Below are 26,867 nucleotides of genomic sequence, written 5' to 3' on the forward strand. Positions count from 1 at the left end.
TGCCTGGCCTGGCAGGGGGGCAGGGGCTGTGCTGGGGCGGGCAGGCGGGGGTAGGGCGGCTTACCATAGGGGTTCATGTGGTCACCTGGCATTTGGGGCGGCGTGAGGCCCTGCTGGAAGGGGTCGCTGCTGCCGTAGGGGCTCTGTTCCATGGCGACGATCTGCTGCTGCGGTGGGGCCAGCGGCGTGTAGGAGGCCATCATGCCCTCCATGCGGCTGGACAGGACCTCTGGGGGCACAATGAGCCTTCACCCACTGGCCTAGCCCACGCCTTCCCAGCTACACCCCAGCAGCCTCCCCTTCCGACCTCCTTGGGCCCCCCCGGCACCCCACTCTGGCTGAAGCTGTCCAGACACTGACTCCCCAGCCCCTTCCCCAGGTGCACACTCCAGCTCCTCCTCCAGACTCAGCTTACCAAAAGCCAGAGTCCTCCCCTCCCCATCTTCTTTCCTCCCACTACCCCGCCCCTCCAGGGGATCCAGGGAGGAGGCAGACCCCACACAGGCAATAGTGATTCTGCCCTGCATCTGGCAGCGCCAAGGTCCCAGACCCAGGCCAAAAAGTCCCCGGGAAGACTTCCTGGAAGAAAGAGCCCCCACCCCGATGTGACTTAAAGAACTAGCAGGGGCTCGCCAGGCCAGAGCAGGGGAGGCAAGCCAGGCTGCGGGGCGGTAAGTGAGGGTGCAGCACGCAGGGCCAAGAGCCAGGGAGAGAGGTCGGTGTGGGGGAGACCAGCTGAGAGGGACCACAGGTCATGGGGAGCCCTGGGGCGCCGAGCTGGGTGGGGGTCCCCGAGGCCGCTGGGAGCCGCGGGAGGGTTTGGTAGACAAGGGTGAGAAAGGCTGGAGGAGGAGACCAAGGCTGGGGCCAGTGGGTGAGGAAGCCAGAGGAAGGGTGGGATCTCTGTCAAGGTGGCTGTGGGAGAGACAGCTCCTAGGAGGGTGCGAGAGACATGAGAAGACTTCACTCCCCAACTTGGCACCTCAGTGGATCAGCAGCGTGGGATGGGGAAGGTCAGAGGTGACTCCTGGTTCCTGGCTCGGACAGGGCGGACGGTGGTGCCATTTGCAGAGAAGGGTGGGGAGGAGCAGGGCATGCCATGTGCATGTGGGCAGGATGGAGGATACAGCATGGGTTGGGATGAGCTGGGGGGACTGTGGGACCTTCTCAGGGAGGCTGTGTCCAGGAAGTAGCTGGGAACACTGAGGGGTGAGACATAGCCCAGGACCTGGCTGGGAGACCAGAGGCAGTGACTGCAGCCCCAGGAGGGGCAGAGGGGGAAGCGAGGAAGCAGAAGGCGCTAAGGCTGTGTCCTTAGAAGCCGAGTCCAGCCTGGGACACTGGCCTGGCTCCCCGTACCCTGGTATCTGCCCATTGGTGCCCTGGCACCTGCCCAGAAGCCTCCCTCTCACTGGGGCGCAGGCAGCTCTGTCCCCCGCCCACTTCAGCAGTCCCAGGGAACTCCCTGCTCCTCCCTCATGGCCTTGAAGGCCCAGGAGACCAGCCCAGGCTCAAGATTCTGATGTGGAAACATGATTTTTGGTAAAGCCCAGTGATGAGGGGGCCTGACTCATGCCCCTGAAACTAGTCCCTCCCGACTCAGCAGGACCTTCACGCCCTGACAAGCTTTGTCTGCAGAATTCCAGCAGTGCGGTAGTGTCATCCTGTTAAAGGTACAGGCTTTGAGCTCCAGGCTTGGGGCTGAGGTCCAGCTTTGCGCCTTACTGGCTGAGGGATCCCAGGCAGTCCCTCAGTTTCCTCATCTGTGAAATGGGACGTGGCAATACCCTTCCTTGCAGTGATTTATGAGGACAGGGTGAGACGGGGTGTGCTGAAGGCTGAGACCCGTGTCTGCATGCAGTGAGTGTGAGTAGACTGTTGCTGTTTTGATTGCAGAAATTCTGCCAACCCTCCAGGCTGCCACTCTGCCATCTCTCCTCCCTGGGTCCCCTAGTCCCCATGGCTTCTCTATTTCTCAGTGGTTTTAAAGCAGAAGTTCCCTGGGATCTGATGGCCTTGGTGGAAGGCTTTTCAGAAGTTTTGTTAAAAGAAACATCCCAGGCCCCTTTGTCCCTAGCCCTGGGACAGGCGCAGCCGTGGTCCCAGCCCTGGCCCAGGCTCACCCAGCCCCAGCCCCTGCCCCAGCTCACCCTGGCCCAGCCCCGGCCCCGGCCCCGGCCCCGGCTCACCCTGGCCCAGCCGCTGGGAGTTCTGCTGCTCCTGCTGCTGCTGGTGCCGCCGCGCCAGCTTCTTCATCTGCAGGGAGAGCGCAGTTCAGGCTGGTGCTGCCCCTCGCCCCCAGGCACAGCCAGCCCCACGCCCCCTGGACCATAGTCTTCTGGCTGCCCCCTCTAGTCCCACCCTACCCGGGGCCAGTGGGGGTGGGGGGTGACCTCTTACCTTTGCTCTTTGGTTCTGAAACCAGACCTGGACCACGCGCACACTGAGGCCCGTCTCCGCTGCCAGTGTCTCTCGGACCTGGCCCAGAGAGAGGGGAACAGGTCAGGCCCTCCAGAGGCAGCAACTGGGAGACGGTGGGTTTAGGGGTATGATGGGATGTGCAGAGACGGAGGATGGAGGGGTGTCCCTACCCCCAGCAGGAGCAGGGGGTGGTCTCCAGAAAGGCAGTGGGTGTGCGGGCATCAGCCTCAGCCCCGCCCCCCGGCCGCCCCTCACCTTTCGGCAAGGCTTGGACGAGACCTCAAAGGAGGCCTTGAAGGCTCTTCGCTGCTGCGTGGTGAGGATGGTCCGGGGTCGCTTGGGCCTCCGCGGGTCCTTCCCGTCATCCCCGCTGCCTTTGCTCTGGCTGCCCTGCCCCTTGGCCGGCTTCATGTCCCCATCTTCATCCTCGCTCTTCACTGTGGGGGACACAACCCGGCCTGTGAGGAAGGGGCGGGGCAGCCCAGGCCTCAGCCTTGTCCCCTTAGGCAACCTGCTGCCCGACAGGAGCCTGTCCCCTCTGTTGACACCTGCCGTGGCTCCCCAGTGCCCCAGGATAAGGTCTCCTTCCCTCCCTTGGCCCACAGGCCCTGCCTTATCTGGGCCCTCGTCTCCTGCCTGCTGTACCCTGAGAGTCCCTTCCCCAGCACACATGCCTCACCTCCTCATCCTGGGCCGCAGGCACACCTGCACAGGAACTCACACAGGTGCGCCTCGGACAACCACAGCACAGGTGTGCACACACGTACATGTGGCTGCACACACATTCAGGAAGGCAGGCCCACTCGGGAACAGGCACACAGGTGCACACACGGTTGTGCACATGGCTGTGTGGACATACACGAAAGTGTGCAAGCAAAGACACACGCCGCAGATATTCACACAAGAGTGCTTCTGACCACAGTGTATGCACGCACACACTCGTAAGATGCACACTCACCTGCTGCCACATACACATGGGCCCACAAAGTCCCTCGCGCATGCAACTCACAGGCGTATTCACACACATGGGCCCATGCTCACGGGCAGGAACATACAGGCATGCATGCATCTAGACAGACACACACAGCGTGCGGAAGCATGTGCATTCACCCAGTGCTACAGCCACACCCACCATGCACACACGGCACTTCCCCGCCCCAGGTTTGGGTCTCAGAAATGCCAGCAGCCCCAGATGGATGACCAAGACTCCCCAGCCACCACTGGGCCTCCCGCTGCCCCCCGGGCTGGTCTCCTTTCTTCAGTGCTGTTATTGGAATGTGAGGCGGGTGGTCTCCTCCCACTGAGGCCCCCTCTGCTGGGGCTGGGCAGCCTCTGCTCTTCCTCAGGAGTCCAGGCAGCCGGCAGCCATGGAGCTGGCTGCAGCGGTGCCCTGCCCAGGGATGGGTAGGGACAGATGGTGGCGGGCTCACTGACTCCACGCAGGCCCCGGCCATGGAAAACCCTTCCCATGTGGCAGATCCTGTTGCCGGAGGGCTTCAGGTTACCCATGGGGCCTGGCAGACCGGGACACCTCCTCTCCATGCCTCCTGCTCCAGTCCTTCCCCACTGTTCCCAGGAAGAACAAGGACCAAAGCCACCTCCTGGGTTTTCCCTCCTTAAGACTCACTCCTGGCTGGGCTTGCCCTGTCCGCCAGAAGGGCTTCAAACTGGCCTCATCCTTTTGGGGGCTAGAGCAGAGTAGCGAGCGTCCTTCACCGTGGGAAATGGGGTCTTTCCCTCCAGCATAGAGGGCCCAGCCCCCCCCCCCTCAGCTGGGAAACAGAGGCTGGCTCGAGGCTGTTTGCTTCTCACTGCTGAAGGTTCCAGGGGGCTGAGAAGGGGAGGGCACATCAGATCCCTGCCTCTCAGGCATCCCCAGCCTGTGGACCAGGTGCTGGTGAAGACCCCTGTGGAACTGGGCTGCAGGTTGGCGGGGGGCCATCAAGGCAGAGAGGGTAAGGGGGGTGCGCCAGAGAACAAGAGGTGTGTGTGTGTGCACACAAGCACAATCCGCAGTACATGTGAGCATGTGGACAAACATATATGTGCAGCCATGTGGATCGGTGTTTAGTGCACAAGTGTGCTGTGTTATGTGTGTGTATGCTTAAGTGTGTACACTTGTGTGTACCTGGGTGTGGCTTTTGCATTCCCGGCTTTGTGAACACATATCTCCACATACATGTACATGTATCCATACTCAGGGTAGGGGTATTCCTGCATGCATTTTATGTGCTTGTGTGTACACATGTGATCACACATATGTTTATATGTATGGATGTGTAGGTCTCAGGGGTAGTGTGCCTGGGGGATGCATGTTCGTGTCATGTGCACACAGGTGGACACGTCAGTGCGCGTGTGCATCTGGATATGTATGTACCATCTGTGTGCAGCTCAGGTCCTGGAAGCAGAAGGTGGCTTCTCCAGCCGGGACTCCCCTCCAGGACACCCCAGCAACCCCCGTCCCTGAGGCCTTCCCCCAGCTCAGGCCAGGCCTCACCGGAGTCGGACTCGTCGGGGCTCACGGAGCTGAGCAGGTCCTTCTCCTTCTCGTAGTCACCCTTGCACAGCAGCTGGCCCTCCTTGAGCACGAACTCGTCGCCCTTGCGTAGCTGCCGCTCACACACGCAGCAGCAGAAGCAGCCCAGGTGGTACACGCACTCCAGTGCCCGCATCACGAACTCGGTGGGGGCGATCTTCTCCATGCAGCCGCTGCACTTGGCCGCGAAGAGCCTGGGGATGCACAAAGCGGGCGTGTTGGCTGTGCTCAGAAGTCCCTCCCAGAGGCCACTCCCGCCGAGGGTCTCTCCCTCTTGCCACCCTGACCCTCAGGCCCAGATGGGAGGCAAAGGCCCTCCTCGGGCACCGGGCCAGACAGCAGAAGGGGCCTGCAGCCCTATTCTTCTGCCTACAGGCCCCCAGTGGCCCTGGGGTGGGCGCTGGCATCCTGCCTAGAGTCACCTGTCCCGGGCATGGCAGCTCAGGGCCCTTCCAGCTCAGAGACATGGTGGCCACTAGAGGGCAGTGTGCAGGGTCCACTCAAACTTTCCCTGGGGGCCAGGTCAGCCCCTGTCTGGAAAGGATCCTTTCTCCCTCAGCTCCCTGGTCTGCCTCTCCTCTGATCCTCCCTCACCAACACATCCAAGCAATTCCCAGCCCCGCCCAATCCACTGCCCAGCCTGGGCCTCTCCTCTCCTGCCTGAGCAACTGCCTGGTCCCCTCTCTGGACTCCTGGCCCCTTCAATCCTTCAAACCCCAGCCCACACAGGAGCCGTCACACACACAGAAGCCAGGGAGATCTTTCTAAAATACAAATCGGATCAAGCTGCTTCCCTGCTCCAGACTCTTCCATGGCTCCCTAGTGCCCTTAGGAGACCATCCGAGCTCCTGAGGCTGGCACTCAAGGCCCTTCATGATCCCGCCTCTTCCTTCTCTACCCTCTGCTTCCCCAGGCTGCAGCCCCAAAGAACAGCCTGCAGTTTCTCCAGAGCACTATCATGGCAGCCTTTCGACACATCTTTCTCTGTCCTTTGGCTTGGCTAACACCTTCCCATCCCTCCGTCTCAGCTTACGCATCTCCATCATGAACAGATATTCACTGAGCACGTATAGAGTGCCAGCCCTGCTCTAAGCATCTTATGTGCAGAGATGCATTTAATCCTTGCAACAACCCTGCAAGAAGAGAATGAACATTAACCCCATTTTAGAGATGAGGAAATTGAGGTGCTAAGAGGCAGAGTCGCTTGCTCAGGGTCGCATGGGTAGTAAATGCTGGAGGCAACTCCCAGGCTAGGCCTAATCCAGCTTCCACATGACAACGTGGTTCCATCTCCCATCTCCCATCATCTCTGCAGACAAATGAGGGCCGGGGGAGGGGGTGGTCTCCAGGCCCTGGCCAGCACTAGCAGGAGAGCTGGGCAGCACGGCCCCTCCTCTGCTGTGTCTGCTGACCGCTCCTCCCGACACTCCTCCACCCTGTCACGTGTCCTGCTCTGTGGGAACTCAGCTCAACAACACTTTGATGGAAAAATTTATGAAGAATCAAATTATTGCTGCTGGGAGGGAATTAAAACCATTTTTCATTCCCGGCGTCCCCGGGCCATGTCTGCGGGCGCCACCTTGGGAGCGCTGTGCACATCCCATCCCTCTTTATGGCCCGCCATCACGGGCACAGATTACAGCTGCAATTCTCTACTAATCGGCTCTGGAACAGAAATGGCCATAAATGGAAGGCACTCGCCTGCCTCCCTTCCTGGAGCTGCCGTCAGAACCGCCCACAGCGAGCTGGTAGGGCGAAGTGGGCAGGGCCGCTTTGAGCTCTGCACGCTGCCTGGGCACTGGCCAGAGCACTCAGCAGGGGGCACCCCCAGCAACCCCTGCCACCCAACTCTATTCTACCCAGCAGGCTCCTACTCATCCTGCAATGCCCAACTCCAGTGCCACCTCCTCTGGGAAGCCTCCTCTGATGCCCCAGTCTGGGGGAGGTGGCCTCCTCTATGCTCCCCTGAGCTTCCCCCAGCCTCAGTTTACTCCTGTAAAATGGAGATGTCAAGCCCTTCCTGAAGGCTGTTGTCAAGACTCGAGGATGCCGAGCATGTAACTCAGGACACGGGTATCACAGCAGAATGACAATGCATGTCCCTGTTGGTGCCCAACTCTACCACCTCTACTGGGGTTGCATGAGACAGGACCTGGCCCCATCCGATCCTCAAGGGGGCCTCCGTGAGTGTTTGCAGAGTAGGTGAGTAAAGGGCTGGGGTGGGCTAAGGCTGAGGCCAGGCTCTGCTCTGGGCATGCTGGACCCCTCCAGCCTGCAGGGCATGGCTCTGCAAGGGGAATGTGGGCTGGATTTTGGCTCTAATTTGGCCCTCTGGCTGAATCCCCTTGTTCAGGGCACAACCTACCCAACTGTCAGTGACAGCTTTAGGCAGAGGCCCTAGGAATCTGGCTGGCTGTCTAGCTCTACCGAGGGGCTGAGGAAGGAGCCTGGGTTTGTAGAACCCGGTGCTCTGACATGGATGGTGGTCCTCCCCCAACCCCCACTGCCCCTCTGTCCCCTCCCCACACTCCACCTGACCTAGTGGCCACAGTAAGGTCTGCAGCCTGACCTCTGTGGCCTCTGAGTGGACAGACACTGGCCATGTCACTGCTAGAGTGGGAGGGCCAGGGTCTCAGGGTCTCAGGGTCCCAGGCCAGGGTCAGCACACCTTGGGTGACTCCCGGAGAGGAAATCTTCTTAGGCTGGGGAGGGGGCAGCAGGGCGGGTGACCTGCATTTGCAGTCAAACCAACAGTGCTGGCTGTGTTCAGAACAGCCGTGCTAATGCCTTGGCAGCAGGGGGTCGATTGCTACTTTCTCCAAACTCATCAACACAATCTATTATTAATACTTCTCCAAAGGCTCGGTGCCGCCATTACGGAGGCAGCGCCAGCCACTCAGGGCATCATCTGTTATCTAGATTGCAAAAACTCGGGAAATAAAACAAACTGCACGTACTTTATAAACAGAATGCGCCATCCGTTTGGTCTCCAAGCATCTCTCCACCCAATAAAACATCGGGGGGGAATGCATGAAATACTCACTCCCAATTATGGGGCTGCCTTTGTCTACTGTGCTGGGGTGAGAGCGACTAATGGCGTGTGTGGGAGGGGTTGGGGATACCAGCGGGGTCCCCTCTTCTCTGTGAGCCCCCATTCCCCCTCTCTTCGTGCCTCCCACCACGGAGGACTATCGAGCCAGCCACTGAAAAGCAGGCCCAGCCACAGACAGGTGGCATTGGAATCACATGGACTTGAGTTCCACGCCTTGTCCCACCACTTGCTAGCTGGTGACCAGGCAAGTAATCTGTCTTCTCGAGCCTCAGCTCACTTATCTATACAATGGGCTGGACAACATTGCCTGCATCTCAGCATGAAGATGTAGCGAGTTGTCAGTGTAAAGCAGCAGCTGTGGCGGGCACAACCTCCATAACTTCCTCGCTGTGCAGCTTTAGGCAAGGAATTTGACCTCTCTGAGCCTCAAATTCTTCATCTATAAAATGGGAATGATCAGGCCAGCGTGGTGGCTCACACCTGTAATCCCAGCACTTTGGGAGGCCGAGGCGGGCGGATCACTTAAGGTTAGGAGTTCAAAACCAGCCTGGCCAACATGGTGAAACCCCGTCTCTACTAAAAATACAAAAAATTAGCCGGGTATGGTGGCACACGCCTGTAATCCTAGCTACTCCAGAAGCTGAGGCAAGAGAATCGCTTGAACCCGGGAGGCGGGGATTGCAGTGAGCCGACACTGCACCACTGCACTCCAGGCCTGGGTGACAGAGAGAGACTCCATCTCAAAAAATATATTAAAAAAAAAAAAATGGGAATGATCATCCCCGACCGTGGGGTTGTTGGCAGGGGTTGGATGCATTTAAAGCCCTCGGCACCACGCTGGCATGAAGAAGGTACTCCAGGTACCCCACATTTCTTTTCTTCGGTGTGTGCCCAAAACGCCTTTGTTGCTCACCCTTGCTAGAGTCTCCATGATTCCTGGGCGCAGCCTCCCTGACACTGACTGGGTTTACAGGGCCCCACTGTGCCTCCTTCTCACCACCACCCCGGGTTCCGGCCAGCCCTTCTAGCTTGTTTGGCCTGATCTGGACAGAGCACTCCTGGCTCCGTTATCAGTCTCAGAACATTATTGAGGACTAAAAACGCTCAGATATCAGCTACCTGCACCACCTCATTCAATCCTCACAGAACCCTCAAAGGAAGATGCTGTTTCCATTCCCATTTTACAGATGAGCACGGAAAGGTGCAGAGGCCAAGTCACTCTTTTAAGGTCACACAGCAGCATCACCAGATACTCCAGATACTCCCACCCTGCTCTGTGCATCTCCGTGTGCCTTTGTTCATAAGCTGCCCTTACCCTGGGCCCCGGGTACCGTGCCCATGTCTGTCTGTTCCTGAGACTTGAGACCCGATTCACCTCAAGTTCTTATTACTCAGCATCAGCCCGGCCTCCAGAAGGTGGGGGTGGCCATACACATCTCCCTCCCCTCCAAACACATTTTTCCCCTCCATGAGATATTCTGATATTATGGAGTAAGAAATTCCATTTTCGGGGATGGCCCTCCTTTGAAGAGTCCCAGGCTGTGAGAAGGTATCTCCATATCCTCTGAGTTTTTATGGGTTTATTTGTTTAATGCTCAATTTATTAAACTCATAAGGCTAATAAACAAAACTCTGAAAGCCAATTTTTTCAGGAGCATTTGAACATGGATTACTAATCTGATTAATTTCCTTTTTTTTTTTTGAGACGGAGTCTCACTCTGTCGCCCAGGCTGGAGTGCAGTGGTACGATCTCGGCTCACTGCAAGCTCTGCCTCCCAGGTTCACGCTGTTCTCCTGCCTCAGCCGCCTGAGTAGCTGGGACTACAGGCGCCCGCCACCATGCCCGGCTAATTTTTTGTATTTTTTAGTAGAGACGGGGTTTCACCATGTTAGCCAGGATGGTCTCGACTTAAATCACCGGCAGCTGCAGATACACACAGGGTATGGCTGATTCTTTCACCTCCAATAACACTGGCTTCCTAATGTCCTGGGAGCACTCCACCTTCTCCAAACAGGTCTTCATGCCCAGATCTTAGGGTCCAGACAGCATGCACTGGGCTTGGAATCCCAGCTCTATCACTTCCTAGCACTGGAATCTTGCACAAGTCCCTTCTCTTGAGCCTCTGTCTCCATCTGTCCAATGGGGATGATGACAGAGGCTGCCTTACAGGGCTGGGCTCAATAAACGGCGATCATGATCACTGTTATCAACTCTCCAGGACTTCTGGACTTCCTGCTTACCACCCTTGCTGAGTCAAGATCTCCTACCCGCCTCGGAGGGTGCCATTCCCACATCCCGTCACTGCCCTTTACAGTTTATGTGGCTCTTCCTTGGGTTCTCAGAACAATTCACGCTTCACACTCCACTCAGGTCTCTCTACTCTCAGTGGGCCTCTTCCACTCCTCAAGGCAACCCTGTCCAGCCCCTCTGCCACAGCCTAGGGCAACTCCCAGCCTTTGTCCACTTCAGAGAGAAAGCAGAAGGTTAGGAGAGAGACACCCAAAGTTTGGTCTTGCCTCCTCCTCAAGTTAGATTACAAACCCTCTTCATTTCTGAATGTCCAAGAGCACCCCAAAATGTCAGGATAAGCCCAGAGACCTCGCTGTGGCACTCAAGGCCCCACCCACCCTGTGACACCCAGCTCTCGCGGCCAGGCTTCTCACTACTCCCTGAACATAGCAAGTCCCTTCTTGCCTCAGTGCTTAAAATTCCATCTGCTTCCAAGGCCTGGCTTCTCTGCCCCCTTCCTTTGCTTCTTGCTAAACTCCTCTTCATCCTTGAAGACCCAATTCAAGTGTCACCTCCTCTGTGAAGCCTTCCCTGATACCCAGAATCCCGGCCACTCTCTAGTTATTTGTGCGTCTGAAGTCTCTACCAACCTAGAAATCAGGCACTGGGTCTAATTTACTGGCATGGAGGAGGTGGTTAGTGTTTGTCAAACGAATGAACAACCTTGTGTGAAACGAAATGGGCAGCCAGGTAGCACAAGAAAACACCAGGTATTCTGCTCCTAGGGGTCTGAAACCGCCACCAGGTAACAAGGTAAGTGAACTTGCCCTTCTGCCCCCAGCCCCTTCACAATGACACAACTTGGGTCCGGTTTGTTAAATTTGTATCAGTGGAGTTCCATACATGCCTCCTGCAGGGCTGGGAGTCCCCCACCCCAAAAGCACCCTCATCCCCTGTACCAAGGGAAAGACCCCGGGGGCACCATGTTTGTACTAAGTGACTCTTGTGACTGTAAGTGATTGGACCAGGCCTGGACATCTGACTCAAGGGGAGCCAATCGGTCCCTCTGTCCTGTGTCCCTTCCTTCCCCTGCTCACTCAAGAGCTCTGTCAGCTCCCACTCCATCTTCAGGTGTGGCTCCCACCTCCATCACCAGCTGCACAGCCTTGGGTGATTCACATCCCTTCTCCAAGCCTCAGATTCCTGTTCTGTCAAATGGGGGTTTGACCCATCCCTCCCTGGGTAATTGAGAAGCTGGTGATTTTAACCCTTGTGGGAAGGCGTGGCCCAGCATCTGGCACAGGAGGGATCTTAATAGGTGTGTGCTCTCTTCTCCTCCCCAGTCTAAGTCTCTGGAACTTTCTCTTCACCACCTCCCATTTTTTGTCTGAAGCCCCGTAATTGCACTGTTGGGTCTGTGCTCTCCCTGTCTGTCTGTCTGTCCCTTTATAGGTATGCCCCGCACTGGGGACCAGGCAGATTCTAGGCTGGTTTCCTTTAGGGCCTCTCCATGCCCAAGCCCACGGCCCCTGCAGCAGTCACTGCTGGAAATATCCTCCTCCCTCCATGGGGACCACAAGGTTTCGCCCCTGCAACTGCAGCCCTTCTGTTCCCACCGGCTACACCCTCTCACATTCACCCAGCAAACACCCATGGAGGCTGACTCTGGGCTGGGCTCATGGACTCCGGGCATGGAGTTAGAATCTCATCCCGTAGGACACATGCTTGGATGGGGCACTGGGGCATGCTGGGCAAGCAGAGAGGCACAGAAAGCACCAAGAGTCTATCTGGGGACTTCCTGGAAAAGGTGACATAACTCATACCTAAGAACCTGGTTCTGGGGCAGAAGGAATGGATTTGAATCCGGGCTCTGCCACTTCCTAGCTGCCTGACTTGGGACAAGCCCCCTCGGCTCTCTGAACTGGTTTTCCCATTTGAAAGCTGGCGATCCCAATTCCCACCTTATGGGTAATCATCATAATGTATTGACCTCCCTGTGTCACACCTCCTTCCTAGGATGGTGGCGAGGTGTCCAGGATGGCAGGCTGTAGGGCATGTCGGACAGTAAGCACTCAGTGTGGTGGCTGAGGTTATGATTGCAGGCGGGACTGGGCTCTGATGATGCCGGCTGAAGGATGAGCTGCAGTTCACAGGAGCTAGGCGACAGGACCCTAGACACTCTGGCGGTCACGGCTGCTGCTGCTAGAGTCAGCCTGTCACTTAGAGAGGGAGCCGCCCGGCCTCCTCCCTGCCGGACTCGCTGACATCTCCCCCACGTGCCTGCCGCGTCCTTATCATTCCGGGCGTAGCTGTTTTTTATTTTGAGACAAAAAAGGGCCTGTTGATGGGGATCCAACTCAAACCAGCTGCAAACATCTGCTTTGATGCGGCGGCCGCGGGCCGGGCGGGCGGCGGCGGGAGCCGCGGGCGGGGGCCCGGGTACGCGCGTCAATCACGCAGCTGGAATGCGCGGTGAGACGGGCGCGCTCTGCGGGCCTCGCGGGGCCTCTCCCAGCCTCCTGGCCTCCCCAGGCCTCCTCGCCGCGTTGGGGCCGGGCCTGCAGCGAGGGCTGCCCCTGCGCTTCCTGCGGCCCGGGCGCCGACACAGCTGTGCGGGGCCGCCGGCCCCTCGGCCCTTTGATCCGCGCCAAGGGCGCTGTCGGGAGCCCCCAGCCGGGGCTGGAGGTCACGGGCCAGGGACAGGGAGGGACGGGCACAGCCGGGAGCCCGGGGAGCCATCCCAGGCCAGCCTGGCCAGGGAGGCCCACATGCACATTTGGCGATTCCACAAATATTTCTTTTCTTTTCTTTTTTGAGACAGAGTGCCGCCCTGTCACCCAGGCTGGAGTGCAGTGGCGCGATCTCGGCTCATTGCAATCTCTGCCTCCCGGGTTCAAGCGATTCTCCTACCTCACCCTCCCGAGTAGCTGGGACTACAGGCAGGCGCCACCGCGCCCGGCTAATAGTTGTATTTTTAGTAGATACGGGGTTTCACCATGTTGGCCAGGCTGGTCTTGATCTCCTGACCTTGTGATTCCCCCCACCTCGGGCTCTCAAAACGTTGGGATTACAGGCGTGAGCCACTGCACACGGCCCCACAAATATTTCTTTAGCGTCTACTATGTGCGGGCCAGCGCTGTCTGGAGGCGGGGCTAGAGCAGTGAGAAGAGAGAGAGCCCCTCCCAATGCCCCCACCCCCAGTTCCTTCTTACCGGTGGAGGACATTCTCATAGGCGGAAGGACAGTAACACTGATCTATTTTAACACGTAGATAAATCCATTTCATACACGGTATGACGAATGGTGACTACAAGGCAAAGAAGAGTGAAGACAGGGAAGAGAGATGGGGCTGCAGCTTTAGAAGGGTCAGAGGCATGAATAAGACACACATTCCAGCAGACACCTGGGAGATGGTATCTACAATATCAGGGGAAGTGGCTCCTTGCAGAGGGAGCAGCCAGTGCAAAGGCCCTGGGGAGGCTGGGCTCTGTGGCTGACCCCTGTAATCCCAGCACTTAGGAAGGCCGAGGCTTGTAGATTGCTTGAGCCCAGGAGTTTGAGACCAGCCTCGGCAAAATGGCTAAAGCTCATCTCCGTCAAAAAAAAAAAAAAAAAAAAGGCCCTGGGGACCAAGTATCTGCAAGTATCTGGGATGTGGCTGGAGCAGATGAGTGATGGGGACAAGGTGCAGGTAGAGCTGGGGGGCAAAGGGGACAGATCACACGAGATAGGGACCCTGGGAAGGGTGGGGCGGGGCTATCTGATTGGCATTTTATTTTATTTTTTTGAGACGGAGTCTCACTCTGTCGCCCAGGCTGGAGTGCAGTGGCGTAATCTTGGCTCACTGCAACCTCTGCCTCCCGGGTTCAAGTGATGCTCCTGCCTCAGCCTCCCAAGTAGCTGGGATTACAGGCACCTGCCACCACACTCGGCTAATTTTTGTATTTTCAGTACAGGAAGGGTTTCACTATGTTGGCCAGGCTGGTCACGAACTCCTAACCTCAAATCATCCACCCACCTCAGCCTCCCAAAGTGTTGGGATTACAGGCATGAGCCACTGTGTCCGTCTCTGATTGGCATTTTAACCAGGTTCCTTAGGCACCTGTAGGGGGGCACTGGGTTAGAGGGAGGAGCAGGGAGTGGCTCTGGGAAGTTAGCACAGTGAAGGTGTCTGCTCAGAGCCAGGAGGGCAGGGGAAGCCTTGTGAAGGCAGACAGGAGCCCGAGAGGACGCGAGAGAAAGGATGGCATCGGGGATGAGTCCCAGATCTCCTGGCTGAGCATCCGGAATGACAGAGTTGCCACTAGAGGACATGGCGTCTGTGGGGAGGCAGGGGAAGAACGGGGAGGGCAGCCCTGGATGTGTTAGGTCTGAGCTGCCTCCTAGGCAGCCATGGGGATAGATAGGTCCAGGGGCAGCTGCTTGTGTGAGGCTGGAGTTGGGGGAAAGGCGCAGACTCGAGATGCTGTGTGGGGGCTGCCAGGATGGAGACACACCCAGAGATACAATCACACAGATACACTTACACAGACACACTGCTACAGGGTGGGCAGCCGTGTCCATGTGGCTTGGCACCTGACAACTGGTTTCCCACCTTTGGGGCTCTGACTTCCGATGGGTGGTGGGGATATTGAGGCTTCTGTGGGGACCAGACCTTCCCTGGTGACAGGCAGGAGCCCTCCTGCCATCAGTGAGACAGGTCAGGTGCAGGCAGGAGGTGGAGCATCACATCCCTCTGACCATCCTTCCCTGCATCGTTTCTGGCTGAACTTGGGACTCTAGTCCAGGCTAGAAGAGCCGCAGGAAGTCCTGGACCAACCGGGCATCAGGGAGGCTGTGAGCTATGATGTGCCAGGCACTGTGCAAAGGGCTTTACCTGTACTATTTCACGGCCTTTGAGTTCACCCTCTTCCCCCTTCTTTCTGCCCCTTCACTAGTGAATTCAATACATTTGATGATTTGGTGATTCACCCATTCATCTAACGTTTACCCGGCACCTACTATGAGCCAGGCCCTCTCCTGGTCTGCAATAGGAACCTTCTCCCACTTGCTCATCAAACCGTTTGAGCTAGTCCCAGGTACCTTCCCCCATTCTCACTGAGGTCACCAGCTCCTGGTTGCCAAATCCAACATTTATTATTATCGTTATTATTGCTTACTAAGATGTATTGACTGTTTCCCACATAGCAGGCTCTGCGCTTTATTTGCCCGTGGGCTCCTCCTCTATAAGACCCCTGTGAGGTAGGCATCATCACTCTCTTTGCTAGAGAGGAAAGTGCTGCTTGGAGAGGGTACACAGCTACTTAGTGTCTGAGCTGGGGTTTGAGCCTGGCACACTGGGCCTCCCAGCTCCTGCTCATCCTCCCAGTCCCTGTGCTTGGCTTCCTGGATCTCCCTGTTCTTGAAGCCCTTTCCTGCTTTAACCTCATCTGCCCTGGCCACCTCCCAAAACAACTCCGCACTTGCTTCATCGGCACGGACCTGCTGGGCCTCTGGCCTGGGCTGGGGGCACCAGGGTTATGGGGAGATGATGGCGCCCACAGTCCAGAGGGCTGACAACGCACGTGGAAGGTGAGAAACCCCGGGCCACGGGAGGCAGAGGCCTTTGGATTTCTCTCCGGGGCCCTGCATAGCCAGAATAGGCCAGGCCCAGAGCCAGGAGCCCCGGAAGGGGTGGTGGCTCCAGGGCAGTCTGAAGACATTCAAACTCAGCCAGGTGGAGGGCAGAGTGGAGGGGCAGGAAGGACTTTCTGGAGACTTCAGAGTTCAGAGGATCCCAATGGGGGAAGTGTTGGGGCTGGGATGGGAATGTGTGTGTCTGAGGCCAGAGTCAGGCTCTGTGTAGAGGTGGAAAAGCAGAGAGCCCATTCTAGGAGGGAGAAGTTGAAAAACAGCAATGGCATGAAGGAAATGGAGGCCATTTTCAGGGTTAGGAAGATAGTGGGTCAGGTTGGACACAGTGGGTCAGGCTGGAGTGTGGGCGAGAAAGAAAGGTCAGGCTGGATACCTTGCATGTTGGGCTAAGGAGGATAGGTCGTACCTCTCATGTTCTCATAAAATCATCCATTTATCCACCCATCCATCCATGCATCCATCCACCCATGCATCCACTCATCCGTCCATCTGCCTACCCATCTATCCACCTGTCCCCCATCCACCCACCCCTTCAACCATCTATCCACCCATACAAATATCCACATGTGCATGCATCCATCCTTCCACGTAACCATCCATCCACCACCCATATATTACCCATCCCCCATCCATCCAACCTCTCAACCAGCTACCCATACAAACATCCATGCCTCCATCCGGCTCGCAAATACTTAGCTACATCCACCCTCTCCACCAGCTATGCATACAAACATCCATGCCTCCATCCGTCCAACAAATACTTAGCTACTTGTTCTGTGCCAAACCCCATGTAGTGACTCAGTTCCTTCTGAAAGGGCTGAAACTTTCACTCTATGATTTGTCTATTCTGTAGGCACTAGCAAGCGGCCACCATGACTAAGCTCTGTGCTAGGTGATGGGGAATCAGCAGGGTCACAGCCTTCAGTAGGCTCCTGGTAGAATGGGAAAGCAGGTATTCCATGCGAGCGGAGTGTCAGATCTCCAGGGTACCATTAGAGTGTCCAAGTGGCTGACCAAGCTGATATTTTGACCCCACCATTATGACTTTAAGGATTTTGGACTGCTGTACATAGACCATAGCATTTTAATCAGGGTTATAACAACACTAATAAACTTTCTTTGAGCAAGTGTTTTCTGGAACAAACTCCATTAAAGCAATTTTTTAATCAATTTTCTTTCTAGTACAGTCAAATAATTTTCTACTTTCCCCATTATTTCCCTAAAATTATTTTCATTGAGATAATTATTTTTCCATGAAGAACTTTCCATAAAGCTTTGCTCTAGCATCAGGTTTTTCCCCGTATTGGATCCTGCTGATGGACTCTTTGGTTAATTTGTGGCCAGTGACACATCTTGGTGTGGTCGTCTCACTGTTGTCAGTTATATTTTGTATGGATTATTTTACCAAGTTATATTTTCCCCAGGATCAGGATGGGTGGTTTTCAATGTTAACAAAATTACCAAAGTTTATTACTACAAATTTTACCAGGCAGGTGATAAAAACATGCTCAGGGTAAAAACCATGGGGTCGAGACAGATTTGGGGGTCATATGTTGGGTTCAAATGTCCAGCTTCAGCTGGGGCCCCATAGACTAAGTGAGCTCCTTTTTGCCCTTCAGAGACTCAAAGACAGTTGACACCTCCCTTTCTTGATCAGGCTCCTGTGGCAGCTTCTCCACAGTCTTTTTTTTTTTTTTTTTTTTTTTTTTGAGATGAAGTCTCGCTCTGTCGCCCAGGCTGGGGTGCAATGGCACGATCTTGGCTCACTGCAACCTCCACCTCCCGGATTCAAGCGATTCTCCTGTCTCAGCCTCCCGAGTAGCTGGGATTATGGGCGCGGGCCACCCCGACCTCAAACTCCCGACCTCAAGTGATCTACCTACCTTGGTCTCCCAAAGTGCTGGGATTACAGGCGTGAGCCACCATGCCCAGCAGTTTCTCCACATTATAATCACCCTCTGAATGAGCCTGAGTTTGTCCATATAAGCCCTTGAGGCATGGAGTCCAGTAGCTCTCTCCTCCAGAGGGAAAGACCAACCATCTCCTCCCTTATTTCCCATCCTATGCTTCCCTTAATGCAGCCAGAGATAGCACCAACTGTGTTAGCCCAGTCATGGAAGGCCTTACTACCCAGTCTCTTTCCTGAGATCTGGACTAAGCTTCCTCCTCCCTGCAATGCCCTTGAGTACATGCCCTGTGCTCCTGCTCGAATGTTTGAACCCAGGCTGTGAATGAAGCTGGCAGACGCTCCTACTAGACGTTACACTCACGGGAACCAGCCCAGCCCTGTGCTCAGAGCTTCACACACAGGGGCCTCACCGATGCCTTGTGACCACTACCGGAGGTAGGAGTCTCTTCCTTACACAGGTCACCCAGCTGGTGAAATGCAGAGCTGGGGCCCCAGGTCAGCTGGGCTGGTAACCACCACACTCTCCTGCCTTCCTGGAGGTTGGGAAGGTAGTTAGGGACTGGGAAGCAAATGACCCAGAGGTTTGGGAGCCTGATACCTGCTTCTAGCCAGTGACCTGTTGTGCCGCGCTTTTTGTGGAGACATAGCAGTAGTAGGTAGGCAAGATGAGTCCCCTGGCTGCATCATCTACAGAGGCCTGAGAGAATATCTTGAGAAGGGAGTGACAGAGAGGAATAGGACTCCATGCTGAGCCCAGGGGAGCCCGGAGAGGAGGGTGCAGGAGTGGGAATTAAAAGGAGGTATATGAAAGTGTGGATGCCACTCATTTCCTGCCAGAGATGGGGACCCTCTCCCAGGGATGGAGAAGAGAATCTGGGGGACCACATCCCTGGGTCTCCTGTACTCTGGCTGGGGACGGGCAAAGGGCAGGCGAGGCAGGTCGGGGCTCGGCCTTTGGGACAGGCAGGGCACGCCGCCTGCCCATTTAGTGGGTAACTGATCGCCCCACGCCCCGCCCCAGCCGCCCGCAGCCTGCCTGAGCCGCTTAATCACCGCCCGCCCGGCCGCATTAGCATAGTAATGGCCTTTAAATTGAGCCTCTTTGTTTTTTAATTAAGCTCCCAGCAGGTACAGGGAAGAGCGATTATTGAGGAAGCTGCCAGTGCTAATCGCCCGCAGTCATTTGACAATTAAAAAGCGCCTAGCTTTAACCCTTTCCCCTCGCCCGCAGCAGTTCCCCCAGCATTTACCCAGCGCCAACTGTGCGCAAGCCCTCCCTACGGGATCTGCGGATCCCACCCCTGGCAACTCCGAGAGGTCCGAGAGGTCTCTGCCAACACCCCCATTTTGCTGATGAGCAAACTGAGGCTCAGAGAGGGGAGCTAACTTGTTCAATACACCCAGTTTGGTCATGGAAGAACTGGGGTGGCAGACAGGTTGCTAGAGAAAGCCAGCCGCCTGGTCTTTGCACCTTGTCCGCGCTCTACTTAGAATACTGTCCTGCTGTGAGTCTGGCAAAATGCTTCTCATCCTTCAAAGGCCAGGTGGGCACTTCCTAAGCCCCATGGCATGGAGTTCCCAGGGTATCCTCCTCTTCCTGCCACTTCATCCATTCCCCCAAATACTGATGTGGTGCTTACTGTGTGCCAGGTATGGTGCTGGGTGCTGGGGACGGCAGCGAACAAGCTGCTGGGAGACAGCCCATCCTGGGGACTGTGGTGGGGAGCGAGTCAGAGAAGGCCACTTTTCGGAAGACAGAGATATGGGCTGAGATGGGGAGAGGAGGGCGATCAGCCAGGCAAGGATGGGAGGTGACGGAGAGGCCAGGCAGGAGAGAAACACTGAGTGCAAAGGTCCTGAGAAACAAGGAGAATCAATGAGAAATAAAAGGTGCAGAGGGTTGTGAGGGAAGGGCGGGTGCCTGGAGCAAGAGGAAGCTAGGGAGTGCAGGAGCCTGCCTGAGTGTGCAGGGTCTTACACACTATCTACTTAACATTTTTTATCTTAAAAATAATTGAATTTGTTTTTGAAGAGGTAATGCATTCCATAATTTAATACTGAAATGTTCAAATATAAAAGGGCGTTCTCTGCATCCTCCTCTATCCCATGCCTAGCCATGGGTCCCCTCCCCAGAGGCAATCCAGGTCTTACATTTGACCCTCCTCCAGAGATGTATCACACGTACACAAGCCCACATACACCAAGCCGAGTGCACCTGTCATTCCCCTCCCCGGCCTGGTTTTGAGTGTATTTTGGGGGGTTTTGTTTTGTTTTGGTAATGAGGACTGATTGGGATTTTTGTCCACTTTCTTTTTTATACAAACACTAATATGCTCTACAACCGCCACCCCCACCCCATGATTGGAGACAACTCTACGTCGGGACAAGAGCACCTGATTTTACAGCTGCCTGATCCTCTATTTCAGGGCAAACCCTAATTTATTTAACCCATGCCCTGTTGATGGCCTTGTGGGCCATTTAAAGGATTTTTGTCTTAATCTCAAGAGCCATGGGAAGTCATTGAAAGGTTTTAAGTAGGGAGTGGCTTGAGTGATTTACATTTTTTAAAGATCATTTGTGGGGAGACTCGCTCAGAGGGTCCAGGCTGGTGCCCTGCAGGTGAGAGGCACAGCGGGTCCTGGCTGGGGTCCTGGAGTGGGAGAGGGGGTGGGTTATCAGAGAGCCATGTAGGGAGTTCCTGAAGTGGGCAGGGGCTTTGGGGTTGAATGGGAAAACTGGGGTGGCTCCCTCGGCCCTGTCAGGTGCGTGGTCGATGTGGATGGGGGAGCCCTGCCTGAGATGGGAGCACAGGGTGGCAGATGGGGGACCACATGGAGATGCCAGGCAGGCAGTCACCTGGCTCACTGCACTGACTGCCAGCACAACATCCATTCATCTTTGGGTCAGGGATCTCCCCACACCAGGCTCTCTGATGCCCAAGAGGAGACAGATGGAGCTTAGCTGCCCCACAGGTGGCCCCAGGCCCCATCTCTGCCTGTTCACACTTAGCAGGGGCCTGTTGTTGGTGTTCCTGCATGCCCCCCCAACCTCCTCCACCCCACACCCCAAGTGGAGCAGGCGTTCCTGAAGAGGAGCAGCCCTGAGAAAGCCTGGCAGTGACTTTTTAATAAAGGAAGAGAAGCTTCCGCAAGGCACGGTGTTGGGGTGAGGAGGGCTCCAGACACTCAGAGACATATTCTGCCCCTAGTCACCACTGGGGAAGACCCCCTTCTCCTCTGTCCTTGGCTCCCCGGTGGGGGGAGGAGCAAGCTGTTGATGCCCTGGAGCCCTCCTCACTCTGTCCCTGACTCAGAACTAGAGGTGCCCCCCCTAGAGAGGAGCTGGGGGCACAGCCAGGACCATCTTCTGGCTGCCTTGTACCGAATGGACGAGGCAGGGAGCACATAGCAGTGCAGACAACGAGGGGTTAACAGTCCGCCCATCCCCATCTATCAGCCAGCATCTCCCAAACAGACGGACAGACAAGGCAGCTGTCCAAACAGGCCTGTGTACCTGGCCACGGCCGCAGAGAGGACAGGGCAGCGGCTGTTTACTCTGCTGCCGCCACAGGCGCACACTCACACACACACTGGCAGGCCATTTCCATCCAATCTCCCCGTGGGGATGCGCCCTCCACCCCTGCCCCTCCCACCACCCCTGCACAAGCAGATTCCTAAATGCTCATCTCCCAGACAAGGGCTGGGAATCTCCAGGAGTTGGGGAGGAGGTGAGGCGCCCAGGGAGCACAGTGCTGGCCCCTAGCCATGCCCCCGATGCCCCCTCTCCGCCCAGAGTGGAGGTGGACTGTCTCAGAGCCTGGGGACCTGGTGAAACTGGGTGCCTGGAGAACCACCCCCTCAAACCCCCCTGGCCTCATTGTTTGGCCCCAAATCTGTGTCCCCTTATCCATCTCCACCTCCCTGATGGTGCCAAAAGCTACCTCCTGCCCTGCCTAAGGGAGCCCTGGGTTAGCCTCTTTCTACACTGGTCCCTGAGCTTGACCCCATCGGCCTCCTGTGCGGCTCTCAGATCTGCCCAGCTCCCTGGTGCGGAGTTGTTTGTGGGGCCTGGTGTGTCAGACGCCCAGAAAGTCCAGCCAGCAGCACGAAGGGCCCTCCCTACCCTCTGTGGGTGGCTCCCCATTCACTCTGACAGGTCCCCTTAATGCCCTTTCCCTAGGGAGGGGCTCCCTGTGGTGTTGGGGGCTCCCCCAGACCCCAGCATGGATGCCTGCTGTGAGCCAGACTCTGGCCTGAGCTCCTGGAGTTCTCATCTCCTCTCGACCCTGGAAGGCAAGGAGAATGAGTCTTCCCATTTCTCAGATGAGAAAACTGAGCCTTGTGCCAAGCCTCACAGCTACAAAATGCCAGAGTCCCCAGTAAGAGATAGGTCAGCGTGTGGTTGGGCAAAAGCCGAAAAGAGCCTCTTGCTTTGTGTGTGCGAGGAGTCCACAGGTGGGCAGTGAGAGGTGCACCGTTCTGACCAAGTCCTGTGCCAGGTGCCATGTGCCTGGGCACGTCACTGGCCTCACTTCTGGCATCACTGGGGCCGGCAAGTGATAAAAGCCAACGCTCCCGCTTACCAGTGCCTCTGGGAGGGAAGCTCCTGCCAGGCTCTGCTGGCCAGGACATGGTGCAGCCAGGATTCTGTCCTGGGCTGTGTGCGCCCCCCTCCCTAAGGCCAGGCCCTGGACTGTTCCTCAGCCCCCCGCACCCCATGTGACATCTTTACGGCACATGCTGGGTCTGAGAAGGCCTGAATGGGGCGAGAGGGAGGCAGGACATCCCTCAAGTAACGGATTGTAAATTCCTGGGCCCCAGCTTTCCATCCCTAACAACCCCCTCCCAGGCTCACAGTGCCTGTCCCTTCGCAGCCAATTTAAATGAGGGGTCCCAGACCCGGGGCGTAAAGCATTCCAGACTCGGGAGAGGGGCAACTATTGTTTCTCTGGGAAAAAAATAAAATAAAATAAAATAAACTGAGTCTCTGCAGCTTCTAATCACTCTCACATGTGCTGCACGGGTCCCGCCAAGGACAGCTCTCTACAGTGTGTGAGCCCCGCATGGGCACAAACCCTGCCTCACCTACAGCCTGTGAGGGAGGCCCCTGATGTCCATTATTCCGTGGGAGAAACTAAGGCAGGGGGCGCTGCCAGACACTGGCTCTCATTTAGTCCCTCTAATAACCATAACTCATGATCCCATTCCACAGAGGGTACAACTGAGTGCCTTGCTCAAGGTCACCAGCCAGTACTGGGCCAGCCAGGATGGCCTCCAGCAGACAGGCCCAGGGGATGTGAAGCCGGTCCTTCCACCTCCAGAGCTGGAGACCTTCACCCCTTGCAGTGTGACCTCCCTATGTGAGGAGCATCCACTGACCCCTTGGAAGGAGCCCGGCCCCAGCAGCCCTGCCCCAGGCAGGTCCCATCATGGCCACAGCTGGGGCCCGGGAGCATCAAGGCTGGTTTTTAATAAGGAAGATGAATTTACTTGGAAGCCCCAGTCCAGGAGAAGGGGGCGGTGGAGAATGCCGACCTCGATTCCCTCTCTGCCCCTCTGGAGGGAGGGGAGTGGAGGCCTGGCCAAGTGGCCTCTGGGCTGCTGGGGGCCTGGGCTGTGGGGGGCCGCTGCCCTGGCCTGGAGGGAGCTGGCTCACTCTCTCTCCCCGAGTAAGCCCACAGGATATTACACTGCCTTTGTGTGCCTGGTGACCCAGCTGCTGGTTATTGAAAAATTCCACCGCTCGGCACAGGGCAGGCCCGCTGACCCCTCATCCCAGGGCGCGCCTATCTTTCAAAAGATACAGGATTAGAGAGCCAGAGCCGGCCTGGAGCAGTGCCCCGTCTGGGGTGTCTGTGTTTTTGCGGCCTCTCGGGATACTGGCTGGAGTGGGCTCTTGGCGCAGGATTTAATTAGTTGGAATCAGCCTGCGATTACTGCGGCGACTATTTACCCAGCCACTCTGCAGTCTGAGCTCTGTGCGGAACAAAGATGGGCCCCTCGGCCCTGGCTGACCAGGCCAGGGGCCCCAGCTGAGCCCGGGCCCAGCTGCTGGGAGGGGAGGGCTGTGGGCCTGGCAGGCCTTCTGCTGGCGCACCTCATTTAGCTGATATTTGTGGGTTTTCGCAATGCAAAGCATCTACGTGGGGCTTTTAAAAAATTAAAGCATCTCAAGAAATTTATGACCGATTTCCGAGCGGGGTCCCCTCCCCCCAGCTCAGAGCTCGGCGGTGGCGAAGCAGAGCTGGGTTTACTGGGGTGGGATTGAATTCCTGCCAACGGCTGGTGAGCTGGGCATGGGGCTGTGCCCGGGAGCCAAACTCTGGAGAGTAGGGGAGGTGCCCCAGCTGATGGTTCTCTTGCCCCCTTCTCTGCCACCTGGGATGGCCCCTGGCTGTGTATCTGTCCTGCACTCCCCTCCAGACAACCACAGTGGTGGTAGCTAGCGTGGGAGGTCTGTGTGTGCTGGACTCCCAATCCTCATGCCTATCCACAGCTACACCCACACCCATGAGAATTTGCCTGTGACACGCACAGTAAGTCTTCACTTACCCTTGTGGATGGATTCTTGGAAACTGCGACTTTAAGAGAAACACCATATAATGAAATAAACTTTTTTCATCCATGTTATATGGAGACGTTATTTGAGGACCCTCTGTCTGTGGTTTCGCTTAATGTCACAGTTTCCAAGAAACTATCCAAGAGGGTGAGGGAAGAATGACTGTACTGCCACCCACAGCACCCAGGTACCATGTATGTGTGTACACCTGTATTGCATGTGCCAACAGTCTAGGCCCTCACCCGTGTCCACCCACACATGCCTGCCAATACATATGTGTATGTTGACACTATGTGTGCATATGTGTACTCAAGCATGTCTACCTACTTACACCTACCCGTCCATCTGCATCTGCCCAAGCCTGCTGTTTACACATGCCCACATATGCCCCCACAATATACCGGCAAATCTGAGCGCGTCTGCACCCATATGCACACATACTGGCCACATACACTCACATGCACGCTCTACACACCAAGGATGCGTATGTGCGCAACTCTATCTACAGGCTGCTGAGTGTGCTCACACATTTACACACACGCACAACTGCTGATGCATTTGTACATGCACATGCACACGTGTCCACCCGTGGGGAGGTCTGCGGCCTCTACTCATGTATGCACATGTCTGGCCATGGGAGGCGGCTGTGGGGGCTGTTTCAGGGCTCTGACCCTTGGAGGGGGTCACTCAGACCAGCGTCAGGTGACTGCTCTGGGGGCCCAGCTGGTATATTCTGGGAGATTGAGGCACACGCCGGGACTCTCTTGGGAGTTGGGATTTGGGTTAGGGCACTCCCAGTGCCAGGTTTCTGGAAAAGTTGCCAGGAAGGGGGTCTCCTCGCTGTCTGTTGGGTGACCCCGCCCCTAGTTGTCACCAATCCTCCACCCAGGAGCCCTGCCCTCAGCCTCCTCGGAAGGCTTCATTTCTCTCCTGCCCCCTCCACTTCTAACCATGGCCACTGTGGTTCCTGTCCTGCCTTGTGGCCTGGAGAGTACCTGGGGACCATCCTGGGGGAAGGGCAGAGGAGCGGGCTGCCCAGATCCTGAGGAACTTTGGACTCTGATGACCTCCTTTTCTGCCCTGCCCTAGAGACAACTGACCCCAGCCCTCATCCCATGGACACACACCTTAACACATGTGCACACATACGAGGTGACCAGAACGGCACCTACTTACACAGAGAAACATACTGCCATATACAGACGTACACACAGGCACCTGGGGTCACACACAGTGTGCATAGACATACCCAGAGGAGACAAAAGCCCCAGTTATACACTCACACACGTGAACATGAGATGCTGGACAAACAAGGACACATCAAAACGAAGACCCGCAGGCCCACACGGATGCTCAAGCCGGCTGCAGGTGCCCAGGGACACACCCAGACACATGTGAACACACACACATGCGCTCATACAAATACACAATGCAGACCCGAAGGAAACTCTTTTCTCAGAAGTCCAGGGAGGCCCAGGCAGAGAGGGCAGTGACCCACGCACAGTCTGAGACTGGTTGGTGGGGAGGCCAGGGCTCCCGACTCACGGATTGGCCCCTCCCTCTCCCCAGGCCTCATCCGCCGGGAGTCCTCATATCCACAGGAGCCCTCATCCCTGTCTCCACCCTCGCGGCCAGGCCTTGTTTCAGCCTCACCATCCAGGCAGTCCATGCCGTCTCAGGTGCACCCTCGCCGCGTGGAATGCCCTTCCGCCCTCCTGCCCATGCCAGCTACAATCTTCCTCTCGTCCCCTCGCCCTCCGCCCTCGGGGTCCAGGACTGCTCAGGGCTCAAGCTGCCAGAGAGCCCCTTGGCAGGGTTGGGCCCCAGGCCTGCTGCTGCTTCCGTGTCCATTTCTAAACAGCAAACGAGTCTGGCCGTGACTCAGTTTCCTCACCCAGTCAAGCATTCTTGATGGCGTAACAAAGGGCAAGTGCAGCATGCTTTTCCCAACTGTGGATACAAAGAGCCAGGTTCCAGAAGGCCCCTCTCCCTACCTGTCTATCATCCCCTGTCAAGCACCACCCCGGAGGGCCTGGGGGATGTGGGGTTAGGGGGACAAGAGGTGAGTGGGGCCTCTTCGGGGTCTGAAAGATGTGGATTTAAATTCTGCTTCTGGGCCGGGCACGGTGGCTCATGCCTGTAATCCTAGCACTTTGGGAGGCTCAGGTGGGTAGATCACTTGAGGTGAGGAGTTGGAGAACAGCCTGGCCAATATGGTGAAACCCTGTCTCTACTAAAAATACAAAAATTAGCTGGGTGTGGTGGTGCACGCCTGTAATCCCAGCTACTCAGGAGGCTGAGGCAGGAGAACTGCTTGAACTCAGAAGACAGAGGTTTCAGTGAGCTGAGATGGTGCCACTGCACTCCAGCCTGGGCGACAGAGCGAGACTCCATCTCAAAATAATAATAATAATAATAATAAATAAATCCTGCTTCTGTATTTGTGTCTTAGCTTTGTGACCTTGGGCCCGTGACTCTACCTCCAGAGCCTCAATTTCCTTGTCTGTAAAATGGGAGGTTATGATCT

General features: G+C 56.4%; 1 protein-coding gene across 3 annotated transcripts in view; it reads right to left on the minus strand.

Moving 5' to 3' along the window:
• Positions 1–26,867, minus strand: part of LMX1B (LIM homeobox transcription factor 1 beta) — an 86,233-nt gene that overhangs the window by 4,972 nt on the left and 54,394 nt on the right. The window contains exons 3-7 of one of the 3 annotated variants that reach the window (XM_055269919.1): positions 4,919–5,151; positions 2,677–2,858; positions 2,401–2,478; positions 2,190–2,256; positions 86–229 (exon numbers count right to left, since the gene is read on the minus strand). In XM_055269919.1, the coding sequence (XP_055125894.1) occupies positions 86–229; positions 2,190–2,256; positions 2,401–2,478; positions 2,677–2,858; positions 4,919–5,151 (704 nt within the window). Of the gene's footprint in view, positions 1–64; positions 230–2,150; positions 2,257–2,400; positions 2,479–2,676; positions 2,859–4,918; positions 5,152–26,867 lie in introns of all 3 variants that reach the window. The other 2 variants (XM_055269918.1, XM_055269916.1) reach the window with 2 other exon arrangements.

This window comes from Symphalangus syndactylus, chromosome 3 (genome assembly GCF_028878055.3).
Source record: "Symphalangus syndactylus isolate Jambi chromosome 3, NHGRI_mSymSyn1-v2.1_pri, whole genome shotgun sequence".
Classification (NCBI taxonomy): domain Eukaryota; kingdom Metazoa; phylum Chordata; class Mammalia; order Primates; family Hylobatidae; genus Symphalangus; species Symphalangus syndactylus.